Genomic DNA, 13,753 nt, shown 5'->3' on the forward strand with positions numbered 1-13,753 from the left:
GCGAAGCAGAGAGCCCGATGCGGGGCTCGATCCCAGAACCCTGGGACCATGACCCGAGCTGAAGGCAGAGGCTTTAGCCCACTGAGCCACCCAGGTGCCCCTAAGTAGACATATTTTAAGAAATCTTTGGCACTTAAAAAAAGAAAAGAAATCTTTGGCACTTAAAAGAGCTCCTTCCAAAGAAACTCACAGAGACCCAGTGATTTCTATATTTGAGTGTATGTTCCTTTACTAATCAAATATTGGCAAATTCAGAATATACTTATATTACAAAGCCATTATTGTTCCCTTAGTGATCACATCTTAATTAGGTTCACCTAGTTTTCAGATTAAGTTTATATTCTCTTTTTGCTCATCTTTCAAAGTAATTTATTATTATTGTATATGTGAAAATGAAGCATGTCCATAATAAGATAGAAATGTCTGCTATTGTTAGGTGGGTAGAGTTTAGAGTTAAAAACTAGAAAGTTATTAGCTTTTCCAGGCCTTGGAGTCTAAATTTATCTTCAAGTCAAAATATATCCATTGTGGAGGTACTTGGCTGACTCAGTTAGTAGAGTGTGGGACTCTCAATCTTGGGGTTATGGGTTTGAACCCCATGTTGGATGTAGAGGTTACTTAAATATATATATTTTTTAAAGATTTTATTTATTTATTTGACAAAGAGACAGAGAGAGAGAGGGAACACAAGCAGGGGGAGTTGGAGAGGGAGAAGCAGGCTTCCCGCTGACTGGGGAGCCCAACACAGGACTTGATCCCAGGACCCTGGGATCATGACCTAAGCCAAAAGCAGATGCTTAATGACTGAGCCACCCAGGCGCCCCTTAAATAAATATTTTTTAAAAATTCACTGTGTAACTTAGTTTTATTCTAGCAACTTAACATAATTCTCAGGGTATCTGACTTACTCAGAAGAGCATGCAACTCTTGATCTTGGGCTTGTGAGTTCGAGTTGGGTGTAGAGATTACTTAAAAATAAAATCTTTAGACCCACAACTATATGGTCAAGTAATGTCTGACAAAACAGGAAAGAATATCCAATGAAATAAAGGCAGTCTCTTCGATAAATGGTGCTGGGAAAATTGGACAGCAACATGCAGAAGAATCAAACTGGAGAGCTTCCTTGCGTCATACACAAAAACAAATTCAAAATGGATAGAAGACCTAAATGTGAGGTAGAAAACCCATCAAAATCCTAGAGGATAATGAATACTGTTTTTCTGAAAATAAATAAATTGGAAAAAAAAAAAATCCTAGAGGAGAACATTGGCAGCAACCTCTTTCACGTCAGCTGTAGCAACTTCTTACCAAACACATCACCAGAGGCAAGGGAAACAAAAGCAAAAATGAACTGTTGGAACTTCATCAAGATAAAAAGCTTCTGCACAACAAAGGAAACGATCAACAAAACTGTAAGGCAGCTTACAGGATGGGAGAAGATATTTGCAAAGTATATATCTGACAAGGGTTAGTATCCAAAATCTATAAAGAACTTATCAAACTCGACAGCCAAAAAGCAAGTAATCCAGTTAAGAAATGAGCAGAAGATATGAGTAGACACTTTTCCAAAGAAGATGTCTAGATAGCTAACAGATACATGAAGAGATGCTCAACATCACTTATCAATAGGGAAATATAAATCAAAACCATGATGAGATACTACCTCACATCTCTCAGAATGGCTAAAATTAATAACACAGGAAACAAGTGTTGAGGATGCAGAGAAGGGGAACCCTCTTGCGCTATTGGTGGGAATTCAAACTAATGAAGTCACTCTAGAAAACAGTATGGAGTTTCCTCAAAAAGTTAAAAATAGAACTACCCTGCAATCCTGCAGTTACACTACTAGATAATTACCCAAAGCATACAAAAATGCAGATTTGAAGGGGTACATGCACCCTGATGTTCATAGCAGCATGAACAATAATAGCCAAACTATGTAGAGAGCCCAAATGGCCATTGACTGATGAATGGATAAAGAAGGCATGGTATATATAGACAATGGAATATTACTCAGCCATCAAAAAGAATGAAATCTTGCCTTTTGCAATGACATGGATGGAGCTAATGTGTATTATCCTAAGTGAAACAAGTCAGGCAGAGAAGGACAAATACCCTGTGATTTCACTCATATGTATAATTTAAGAAACAAAACAGATGAACATGGGGGCGGGGAGGGAAACCATAAGAGACGCTTAGAGAACAAACTGAGAGGCGATGCAGGGAGGTGGGTGGGAGATGGCCTAGATGGGTGATGGGTATTAAGAAAGGCACTGGATATGATGAGCCCTGGGTGTTGTATGTAAAGTGATGAATCACTGTATTCTCCTGAAACCAATATAGCGCTGTATGTTTAACTAACTCGAATTTAAATAAAAATTTGAAAAATAAAAATAAAACAAAATATTTTTTCAATAAATAATTCTCTTTTCAGCAAAGCCGTGAACAAGGAGTATGAAGAATATGTTTTAACTGTGGGTGATTTTGATGAGAGGATCTTTTTGGGAGCAGATGCAGAAGAAGAAATTGGAACTCCTCGAAAGTTCACTAGTGACACCCAATTAGGGAAACTGACAACACAAGCTAATGTGGACTGTAATCTTCAACAACACTTTGAAAAAGTAATATAACTTAGCCTGGCCTCAGTCTTGAATGATCTTTTTCTCTCTGTGTGTGATTCTACTAACAAGAGAAGCATCTTTCAAGTTAAATCTTGAGTTTCTTCTACTAATTTATATTTCCCATTAAAGCGTTAAAAGGTAATTTTTTAAACTATGGCATTTAGTATTTTTACCTCATTTCTTGATGCTTTTCATATTTTTAATATATTTTCCCAGAATGTCTGGGCTTATCAGTAGGGTATGTGTCTTTTTGACATAAAGGATTTATGTAGGGTGCCTGGGTGGCTCAGTCAGCTAAGCATCTGACTTCAACTCAGGTCATGATCTCAGGGGTCCTGGGATCAAGCCTTATGTTGGGCTCACTGCTCAACAGGGGGTCTGCTTTCTTTTTCCCACTCCTTCTGTCTGCCCCCTACTGCCGCACACAAGCTCACTTGCTCTCAAATAAAAGGATTTAAGCTTTCTTATTCTTAATTTGCATCACCTTAGCCACTGTTCTTTTACATTAAAATTTATTCTGTGCTTTCCCTGAACTTCAGCCATAGAATGCTGGACTTGATTGTTAATAGTAAAGGCTTAATTCCATTTTTGTAGGTAAGATGGGAAGGGGTGTCCAGGTGGCCCAGTCCTTAAGCATCTGCCTTTGGCTCAGGTCATGATCCTGGGGTCCTGAGATTGAGTCCCGCACAGGGAGTCACAGGGAAGCCTGCTTCTCCCTTTCTCTCCCCCAGCTTGTGTTCCCTCTCTATGTCAAATAAATAAAATCTTTTATTAATTAATTAATTAATTAAAATAAAATAAAATGGGTTGGAGGAAGGTCTAATGGAAAATTCACTGGTCTAGAAGATAGAAAACTTAAGTCTCAGTCCAAGCTCTGCCATTAACCTTATGAGCTTAAACAATTTTTAAATCTTTTTTGCCTGTTTCATATATAAAGTGAAAATGTGTATATTTCAAATTAATATTATGATAAAATGAGATTATAGGTAGTAGGTGCTTTGAAAAAGTGTTACTTAAATGTAAGAATGTTATTAGCATAGTATTGGTAAAACTTTGATAGTTAACTAGAGGAGGGAGGAAAAAAGTCCTACTAAATATGAATAGAGAGGATAGTATATATACTGAATTAAACACATAATGAAGGCAAGGTAACTTTTTAATTTCACGGATTTTTCTTTTTTGACAGAAAACATCATTTGCACCTTCTACCCCACTGACAGGACGGCGATATTTACGAGAAAAAGAAGCAGTCATTACTCCTGTTGCTTCAGCCACTCAAAGTGTGAGCCGGTTACAGAGTATTATGGCTGGACTGAAAAATGTACCAAGTGAACAACTTATAAATATTTTTGAGTAAGTATAATAATATTTTTCTAAATAAATTTTTTTAAGATTTTATTTATTTATTTGGAAGAAAGAGCACGAGCCAGAGAGAGGGACAGAGGGAAAGGGAAAAACAGACTCCCTGCCTAGCAGGGAACCCGATGCGGGGCTTAATCCCAGGACCCTAAGATCATGACTTGAGCTGAAGGCAGACGCTTAACCAACTGAGCCACCCAAGCACCCCTCTAAATAAATTTTAATCACAAAATATTTTGACCAATTAGATGAAAGTACCTATTAAAAGTAGAGGGCGCCTGTGTAGCTCAGTTGGTTAAGCGAATGCTTTCAGCTCAGGTGAGCCCCACATTGGGCTCCCTGCTCTGCAGGGGAGCCTGCTTCTCCCTTGCTCCCCCTGCTTGTGCTCGCTCTCTCTCTCCCTGTCAAATAAATAAAATCTTTTAAAAAATTAAATAGAGCTATTATTTCATATTATAGACTTTAAAGTGGGACGTCTGGGTGGCTCAGTTGGTTAAGCAGCTGCCTTCGGCTCGGGTCATGATCCCAGCGTCCTGGGATCGAGTCCCACATCGGGCTCCTTGCTCCGTGGGGAGCCTGCTTCCTCTCTGCCTCTGCCTGCCTCTCTGTCTGCCTGTGCTCGCTCTCTCTCCCTCTCTCTCTGACAAATAAATAAATAAAATCTTTAAAAAAAAAAAAAGGGTAAATACTTCTGAAGGATATTTAATCCTAATATTCCACTCTTGTACCTACCCCTAAGTTATTGTTTTTCTTTTTACATTGACTTGAAATGGGTTCAGTCTAAATGCCCATCAATGAGGTAACTGATTACTTATTGATGGTGCAGCCATAAATGAAATTTTGTGCAATTGTTTAATAAGGCATGTGTCCTAGCAAAGATGGTAGAATAAAGCTAAATCAGAGAACCTAATTTCCTAATACTTAGTGAAATAAGAGAATCGTAAAAACCAGCAAACTGCTTAACCAGCAGCAACCAAATGAGGAAAGGAATGTGATTTCATGCTATAACTTTCCAAAGTGATGGTCAAGAAAGGAATGGATGAGGAGCACCTGGGTGGCTCAATGGGTTAAAGCCTCTGCTTTCAGCTCAGGTCATGATCTCAGGGTCCTGGGATCAAGCCCCGCATTGGGCTCTCTGCTCAGCAGGAAGCCTGCTTCCCCCTCTTTCTCTGCCTGTCTCTCTGCCTACTTGCCATCTCTGCCTGTCAAATAAATAAATAAAATCTAAAAAAAAAAAAGAAAGAAAGAAAGGAATGAATGATTCTGATATGCCCAACTCTAAGAAGCATTACTAGAGAAAGAGAGGGTATGTTGATAGATACTGAGTATGCTCATTAATACCCCAGATGTAAAGAGAAACATGAATGAGTAAACAAATTGAATAACAAGTCATAGATCTCCCCAAGTGAAAGCCCCTGTATTCCACCACTAAGATCACAGCAGAGATATGAAAAATTCCCAGGGCCTGTCATTTTTCTACTAATGACAGGGGAAAAGCCTAATCATCATAGAACTAGAAGATATCCCTGACTAGATATAGCATAACCTGGAATAGGGATATTTAACTAAATCTTGGAAGAGTAAGCAAAGCCCTGGTCTTCTAATAAAAGCTAATATAGCACTGGCTGAGCTCTCCTCTACTCCCCAAACCTTAAGTCTATAGAAAAGTGGACAGAACAAGCCTAGCCTCAAACAATACTCAAAAGATAATCCAAGGGCTGCCTGGGTGGCTCAGTTGGTTAAGCGACTGCCTTCAGCATAGGTCTTGATCCTGGAGTTCCAGGATTGAGTCCTGCATTGGGCTCCCCACTCAGCAGGGAGTCTGCTTCTCCCTCTGCCCCTCCCACCTCTCATGCTCTCTCTCTCTCTCTCATTCTCTCTCTCAAAATCCTTAAAAAAATAAAAGATAATGCAAATTGCAAATAAGGTAATAAGACTTGTGAAGATGTTCCCTCAGCAACTGAAGAAATAGATCTGGACTGAACTGTTCATTTAAGCAGGAACAAGTTGAAAAGAAGTGTTAAGGCAACGATACAAACATTTTATAGCAACAAGAAAAGGAAAAAAGGAAGAAAATACAGTATGCAAAACACAAAGAACCTAGAAACAAATGGGAACACATTCCATGTTCATGGATAGGAAGATTTAATGTTGTTAAAATGTCCTTATTACCCAAAGCAATCTACAGAGTCCATGCAATCCCTCTCAAAATGCCAGTGGCATTTTTTACAAAAATGAAAAAAATTCCTGGGGTGTCTGGGTGGCACAGGCTCTGCCTTCAGTTTAGGTCATGATCTCAGGGTCCTGGAATCGAGTCCCGCATCAGGCTCTCTGCTCAGCAGGGAGCCTGCTTCCCCCTCTCTCTCTCTGCCTGCTTCTCTGCCTACTTGTGATATCTCTTTGTAACAAATAAATAAAATCTTTTAAAAAAATGAAAAAAATTCCTAAAATTGATATAGAATTTCAAAGTACCTTTAATAGCCAAAACAATCTTGAGAAAGAACAACAAAGCTGAAAACCTCACATTTCCTGATTTCAAAACATTACAAAGCTACCATAGTCAAAACAGCATAGGATTGGCATAAAGACAGGCATGTAGGAGTACCTGGGTAACTCAGTCATTAAGTGTCTTATCTTCAGTTCAGGTCATGAACCCAGGGTCCTGGGATCAAGCCCCGCATCCGGCTCCCTGCTCAGCTGGAAGCCTGCTTCTCCCTCTCCCACTACCCCTGCTTGTATTCCCTCTCTCTCTCTGTCTCTCTCTCTGTGTCAAATAAATAAATAAAATCTTAAAAAAAAAAAAAAAGAAGAAGAAGAAGAAGACAGGCATGTAGACCAATAGAACAGACTAGAGAATGCCAAAATAAATCTTCATGCATTTGGTGAAATGATCTTTGACTAGGGCACCAAAACTACACTATAGGGAAAGGATAATCTCTTCAACGAATGGTGCTGGGGAAAGTGGATGTCTATACAAAAGAATAAAGATGAACTCTTATCTCACACCATATCCAAAAGTTAACTCAGAAAAGTTTGAAAACCTAAACACGAGACCTTAAACTCTACAACTAGAAAAGGCATAGAAGAAAAGCTTTATGACATTGAAATGGGCAATGATTTCTCGGTTAGGACATGAAAAGTTCAGGTAACAAAAGTAAAAATAGACAAATGGGACTACATCGAACTTAAATACTTAAGTACAGCAAAGGAAAAAAAAGTAACCAGCCTGATAGTAACAAATTAGAATGGTTGCCAGGGTTGAAAGTAAGAGAAATAAGTTGTTCAATGGGTATAGAGATGCGGTCCTAAAAGATGAAAAAGCTTTAGAGATCTGTTGTACAACAGTATGCATGTAGTGGAAAATACTATAATGTACTCTTAAAAATTAAGGTTAATTTGTTATGTGGTTTTTGTTGTTGTTATATGTTTTTTTAATACATAATTGAAAAAAAAAACCTAAATAGAAGAAACATAACTCAAGAGGCACAGCTTGCATTAGAAGAAGTTGCTAAGAACATATTTTTGCCATATGTGCTCCCTCCCTCTGTCTATACATGACTCTGGTCTGTTTGAACATGGAGTTGGGAGTCTTTGAACCCTGCACTAATTATCTGGCCCTGGCCAAATCACTCTCTTTCTCTTAGTCTTGAATTTATTTGTCATTCCTTAATTAAGATTCTGTGTTTGAATGAATGACAGAAAGGTAACAGTTAATATAAAGGTAATGCCAAGTGACTTCCTTTTTAGTGCTGTATTTTGTAATTTGTTATTCTGTAGGGATTGATAAGAATTACATGCAGTTTATTGTTCCAGCACTATAAATATATACAGTTGACCCTTGAACAGCATGGGAGTTAAGGTCACTAACCCCCCACACAGATGAAAATCTGTATATAAACTTGCTTTTTTTTTTTTTTTTTTTTTTTTTTTAGTAATCTCTCTACCCAACATGGGGCTGGAACTCATGATTTCTCTCTCTAAAATAAATACATCTTTTTAAAAAAAAAAAAGATTTTAAGTAATCTCAACACTTAATATGGGGCTCAAACTTACAACCCCAAAATCAAGAGTCCCATTCTCTACCTACAGAACCAGCCAGGCGCCCCGTATATAACTTTTGACTCCTCATAAAATCAACTAGTAACGTCCTACAATTGATCAGAAGAAGACTTACCAATAACATGAACAGTTGATAGACATGTTTTGTACATTACATGTATTAAATACTGTATTCTTAGAATAAATTAAACTAGTGAAAGGAAATATTATTAAGGAATCATAAAGGAAGGCGCCTGGGTGGCTTAGCTGTTAAGTGTCTGCCTTCAGCTCAGGTCATGATCCCGGGGTCCCGGGATTGAGCCCCACATTGGGTTCCCTGCTCAGCGGGGACCCTCCTTCTCCATCTCCCACTGCTTTTGTTCCCTCTCTTGCTGTGTGTCTCTTTGTCAAATAAATAAAATCTTTTTTAAAAAATCATTAAGAAGAGAAAATACGTTTATAATACTGCACTGTATTTACTGAAAAAAAACCACTTATAAATGGACTTGCACAGTTCAAACCCATTTTGTTCAAGGGCCAACTGTAACTATTTTATATATACATGAATACTGCCACATCATCTTTCTTTTTTTTCTTAAGTAGGCTCCATGCAGAACTTAGAGTCCATTTGAGGGCTTGAACTCATAACTCTGAGATTGAGAGTCAGACACTTAACCAACTGAACCACCCAGGCACCCCTCTATTTTAAGAAAAATAGAGGGTTTGGGGCACCTGGGTGGCTCAGTGGGTTGAGCCTCTGCCTTCAGTTCAGGTCATGATCTCAGGGTCCTGGGATTGAGCCACATGTTGGGCTCTCTGCTCAGTGGGGAGCCTGCTCCCCGCCCCCCCCCCTGCCTGCCTCTCTGCCTACTTGTGATCTCTGTCTGTCAAATAAATAAATAAAATCTTAAAAAAAAAATAGGGGGTTTATTAAATTATAATTTATATCAATGGGAGTCATCCTTTTAACTGTATAATTGTATGAGATTTGACAAATGCATGCAGTTATATAACCACGATAAAGACTTAAAATAATTCCATTAACCCTCAAAATTTATGCCCCTTTTAGTCAACCCCTATGTCAACTCCAGCCTCTGACAACTGATATATTTTCTATTCCTATAATTTGCCTTTTCTAAAATGTTATATAAATAGAAACATAAAAGAGTCAATACTGACTCTGCTAATGTTGAAATTCCAAAACATTATGCCAAATGATTTGTTTAAAAGTTTTCAATTTATTTGAAATACACTGTTTATATATCGAAGCTTACAACTGGGACCAGAATTGGAATAAATGTTGGTAGTCTGGCATTTTTCTCCTGGTAATTAGTTTCCTCTTGTATTTCATAGATCTTGTATGCGTAATCCTATGGAAAACATTATGAAAATAGTGAAAGGAATAGGAGAGACTTTCTGCCAACACTATACTCAATCAACAGATGAACAGCCAGGATCGCACATAGGTAAGGAAACAAAACTAAAGTTGACGCACATTAAAAGTAGACAGACTGGCCTGATAAAAAGGTAGAAATTAAATTATTTTCCTTCCCAGCTATTCTTAATGTATGAGATTTAAGTTTATATAAGTTTTGTTCTTTGGTCCTTAACAGCTACATTTCATTAACACGTATTTTCCCTTTTATTCCCCTCCTTAGACTTTGCTGTAAACAGACTAAAGCTTGCAGAAATTTTGTATTATAAAATATTAGAGACTGTAATGGTTCAGGAAACACGAAGACTTCATGGAATGGACATGTCAGTAAGTAAATCTACTCTTCCAGCCACTGGCAACATCTGAAAATTCCTGAGCCTGAAAGCAGTGTGTTGAGAGGCTGCATAGTGTGTCTTGGGAATCAGCAGTTAATAGCAAACTTAGCCAGTATGATTAGCTAGTTGGCCTTAGTTGTCTTTTGCACATCCATAGCTAGCCACTATGATATACCATCAGTATCATTTCCCTTCAGGTCCTTCAATCCCAGCTAGCTAATAAGGAGATGCCCCCCCAACTGTTAACCCAATGATAATTAAGATATTTGCTTATACCTCCTAGGGATTTTGGAGGAATAAAATGCTTGTTAAAAATTTGCTCTGTTGGGGGCACCTGGGTGGCTCAGTGGGTTAAGGCCTCTGCTTTGGGCTCGAGTCATGATCCCAGGGTCCTGGGATCAAGTCCTGCATCAGGCTCTCTGCTCAGCAGGGTGCCTGCTTCCCCCTCTCTCTCTGCCTGCCTCTCTGCCTGCTTGTGATCTCTCTCTGTCAAATAAATAAATAAAATCTTAAAAAAAAAAAAATTGGGCGCTTGGGTGGCTCAGTGGGTTAAGCCGCTGCCTTCGGCTCAGGTCATGATCTCAGGGTCCTGGGATCGAGTCCCACATCGGGCTCTCTGCTCAGCAGAGAGCCTGCTTCCCTCTCTCTCTCTCTCTCTGCCTGCCTCTCCATCTACTTGTGATCTCTCTCTGTCAAATAAATAAATAAAATCTTTAAAAAAAAAAAAATTGCTCTGTGGAGGGGCGCCTAGTTGGCTCAGTGGGTTAAAGCCTCTGCCTTCGGCTCAGATCGTGATCCCAGGGTCCTGGAATTGAGCCCCGCATCCGGCCTCTCTGCTCAGCAGGGAGTCTGTTTTCCTTTCTCTCTCTCTGCCTGCCTCTCTGCCTAATTGTTATCTCTGTCTGTCAAATAAATAAAATCTTAAAAAAAAAAATTGCTCTGTGGAGTTCCTATGTGGCTCAGTCAGTTAAGTGTCAGACTTTTGATTTTAGTTCATGTCATGATCTCAGGGTTGTGAGATCAAGATCTGCATCAGGCTCCATGCTGAGCATGGAGCCTGCTTGGGATTCTCTTTCTTCCTTTCACCCCCTCCCTGCTTGCACTCTTTCACTCTCTCTAAAAAATAAAAAAATTGCTTTGTTTTCTTGGAACATTTGATAACTCTGGCCACTCTCTCCAATAGCTATATATAAGTTGTTTTTTTTTTTAAGATTTTATTTATTTATTTGACAGAGAGAGATCACAAGTAGACAGAGAGGCAGGCAGAGAGAGAGGGGGAAGCAGGCTCCCTGCTGGGCAGAGAGCCCGATGCAGGACTTGATCCCAGGACCCTGAGATCATGACCTGAGCCGAAGGAAGAGGCTTAACCCACTGAGCCACCCAGGCACCCTCCAATAGCTATATAAAGGAATTTTTTTTAAAAAAGTGAATGCTGGGGCACCTGCCTGACTCAGTTGGTAGAGCACGTGACTCTTGATCTTAGGGTTATGAGTTTGAGCCCCACATTTGGTGCAGAGATTACTTAAAAAATAAAATCTTTATAAATAAATAGTCAAAGCTGTTGGAGTGCCTGGCTGGCTCAGTTGGTAGAGTATGTGACTCTTGATCTTGGGGTCATGAGTTCAAGCCTGCTGGGTATAGAGCTTACTATAAATAAGCAAATGCATGCATATGTATATATACACATACATACAGTTTATAAAAACTCAAAGCTCTTATATGATTTTTCAGTTTCCTCCTCTTCCTTATCACTTTTGGAGTCCTCTGACTTTGCATTTCAATAGGAACAGGCTGATAACAAGGGGTGCTTCACAACTAATGTAATAAAATTTCTCTTTCTTTTCTTTCTGGAAATTTTCCTCTCTCTTCTGAGTTAGTCACCCTTTTTCCTGGATTCCATGGCTTTCTCTTTTACGATTTATCCTAATATATGTGTTTTGGTTTTTTAAAAAGATTTTATTTATTTATTTGACAGAGAGACAGTGAGAACAGGAACACAAGCAGGGGGAGTGGGAGAGGGTATGCAGGCTTCCCATGAGCCAGAGAGCCCTATGTGGGGCTCAATCCCAGTACCCTAGGATCATGACCTGAGCTGAAGGCAAATGCTTAACAACTGAGCCACTCAGGCCCCTCATCCTAATATTTGACAAAGCATATGCTTCCGTGACTTCCTGAAAAAGAAGTAAATTTTCAACTTTTTATTTTGAAATAATTACAGAATTACAGGAAATTACAAAAGTAGTACAGAGATCGGGTGCCCCCAGTGGCTGCATTTTACATGGTGTAATATCAAAACCAGGAAATGAACATTGGAATAATAATCTGCCTTCCTGTTTATCATTGCATCCTTGTAGGTTAATTCAGTTGCCCCCAAAATCAAGATTCTCAGTTGTTCTGTTATCACAATGATCTCCCTCATGCTACCTTTTGAAGTCACACCTACTCCACTCACATTTCCTGTGAGTTCAGTTCTTTTAAATTTGTTGAGGTTTATCTTATGAACCCCAGTGTGTATTCTGCTGTTGTTGGGTGGAGTGTTCTCTAAATATCAGTTCTTTTGTGTTGGTTGATGGTGGTGTTGACCTCTGTATTCTTACTGATTTTCTGTCTAGTTTTATCAAGTGTTGAGAGAACAGTATTGAAGTCTCCAAATGTTATGGTAGATTTATCTATTTCTCCTTTCAGTTCTTTTTTCTTAAGATTTTAAGTAATAGTTCCACCCAGTGTAGGGCTCAAATTCACAACCCCAAGATCAAGATTTGCATGCTTTACTGACAAAGTCAGCCAGGGCCCCCTCTTTTCAGTTCTATTAGATTTTTTAAAATCTATGTATTTTGAAGCTCTGCTGTTTGCTACATACACATTAAGGATTGCTATGTTTTCTTGGTAATTGATCCTTTTATCATGAGGTAGTGTCCTTTCTGAAGCTGATAACTCTTTTTGTTTTTGTTTTTAAGATTTTATTTATTTGACAGAGAGCAACACAGTGAGAGAGGGAACACAAACAGAGGGAGTGGGAGAAGGAGAAGCAGGCTCTCCGCCCAACAGGGAGCATACAGGGCTCACTCAGAACCCTGCGATCAGGACTTGAGCCAAAGGCAGACGCTTAACAACTGAACCACCCAGGCACCCCTGTTACAAAGTCTATCATTTTTTTACATACAGCCACTCCTGCTTTCTTTTGATTAATGTTTGCATAGTCTTTTTTCATACTTTTATTTTTAACCTACATGTATCATTACCTTTGAGGTGAGTTTCTTGTAGGCAGTATATAACTGAGTCACATTTTTTAATCTACTCTCTTAGTTTCTTTAAATCGTTAAATTTAGACAACTTTAATTATTATATATTAGGGTATAAGTCTGCCATTTTATTTCTTGTTTTCTGATTGTTCTTTTCGCCCCCCCTTTCCTGTTGATTACTTGAACATTATTTAATAAGCTCTGTGCCCAAAATGGTTATTGAAATCAAGTCCCTGAGATCAAGAGTCACATGGGGGCACCTGGGTGATTAAATTGGTTGGGTAGCTGCCTTCGGCTCAGATCATGATCTTGGAGTCCCAGGATTGAGTCCCACATCGGGCTCCCAGCTTAGCGGGGAGTCTGCTTCTCCCTCTGACTCTCTCCCCTCTCATGCTCTCTCACTCTCTGTCAAATAAATAAATAAAATCTTTTAAAAAAAAGTCACACAGTCTACTGACTGAGCCAACCTGGTGCCCTTACTTGAATATTTTTTAGAGTCTATAGATTTGTTTAGTGGTTGCTCTAGGTATTACATTATATATGCATAACTTCACAGTCCACTAGTATAGACATTTTGTAGTTCAATAAAATGTGGAAGCCTTAAGTCCCTTTTTTAAAAGTCTGCATAAAGGGAGCACCTGGGTGGTGCAGTTGGTTAAACCTCCAGCTCTTGGGGGGCACCTGGGTGGCTCAGAGGCTGAAAGCCTCTGCTTTCAGCCAAGG

General features: G+C 39.0%; 1 protein-coding gene across 6 annotated transcripts in view; it reads left to right on the plus strand.

Annotated features, from left to right (window-relative positions):
* The window catches only part of RBL1 (RB transcriptional corepressor like 1), a 68,694-nt gene that overhangs the window by 16,177 nt on the left and 38,764 nt on the right, over positions 1–13,753 (plus strand). For 4 of the 6 annotated variants that reach the window (XM_044263068.1, XM_044263070.1, XM_044263069.1 and 1 more), the window contains exons 8-11: positions 2,435–2,621; positions 3,808–3,974; positions 9,372–9,484; positions 9,677–9,780. In XM_044263068.1, coding sequence (XP_044119003.1) covers positions 2,435–2,621; positions 3,808–3,974; positions 9,372–9,484; positions 9,677–9,780 — 571 coding nt within the window. Of the gene's footprint in view, positions 1–2,434; positions 2,622–2,671; positions 2,760–3,623; positions 3,628–3,807; positions 3,975–9,371; positions 9,485–9,676; positions 9,781–13,753 lie in introns of those variants that run through there. The other 2 variants (XM_044263074.1, XM_044263073.1) reach the window with 2 other exon arrangements.

This window comes from Neovison vison, chromosome 8 (genome assembly GCF_020171115.1).
Source record: "Neovison vison isolate M4711 chromosome 8, ASM_NN_V1, whole genome shotgun sequence".
Classification (NCBI taxonomy): domain Eukaryota; kingdom Metazoa; phylum Chordata; class Mammalia; order Carnivora; family Mustelidae; genus Neogale; species Neogale vison.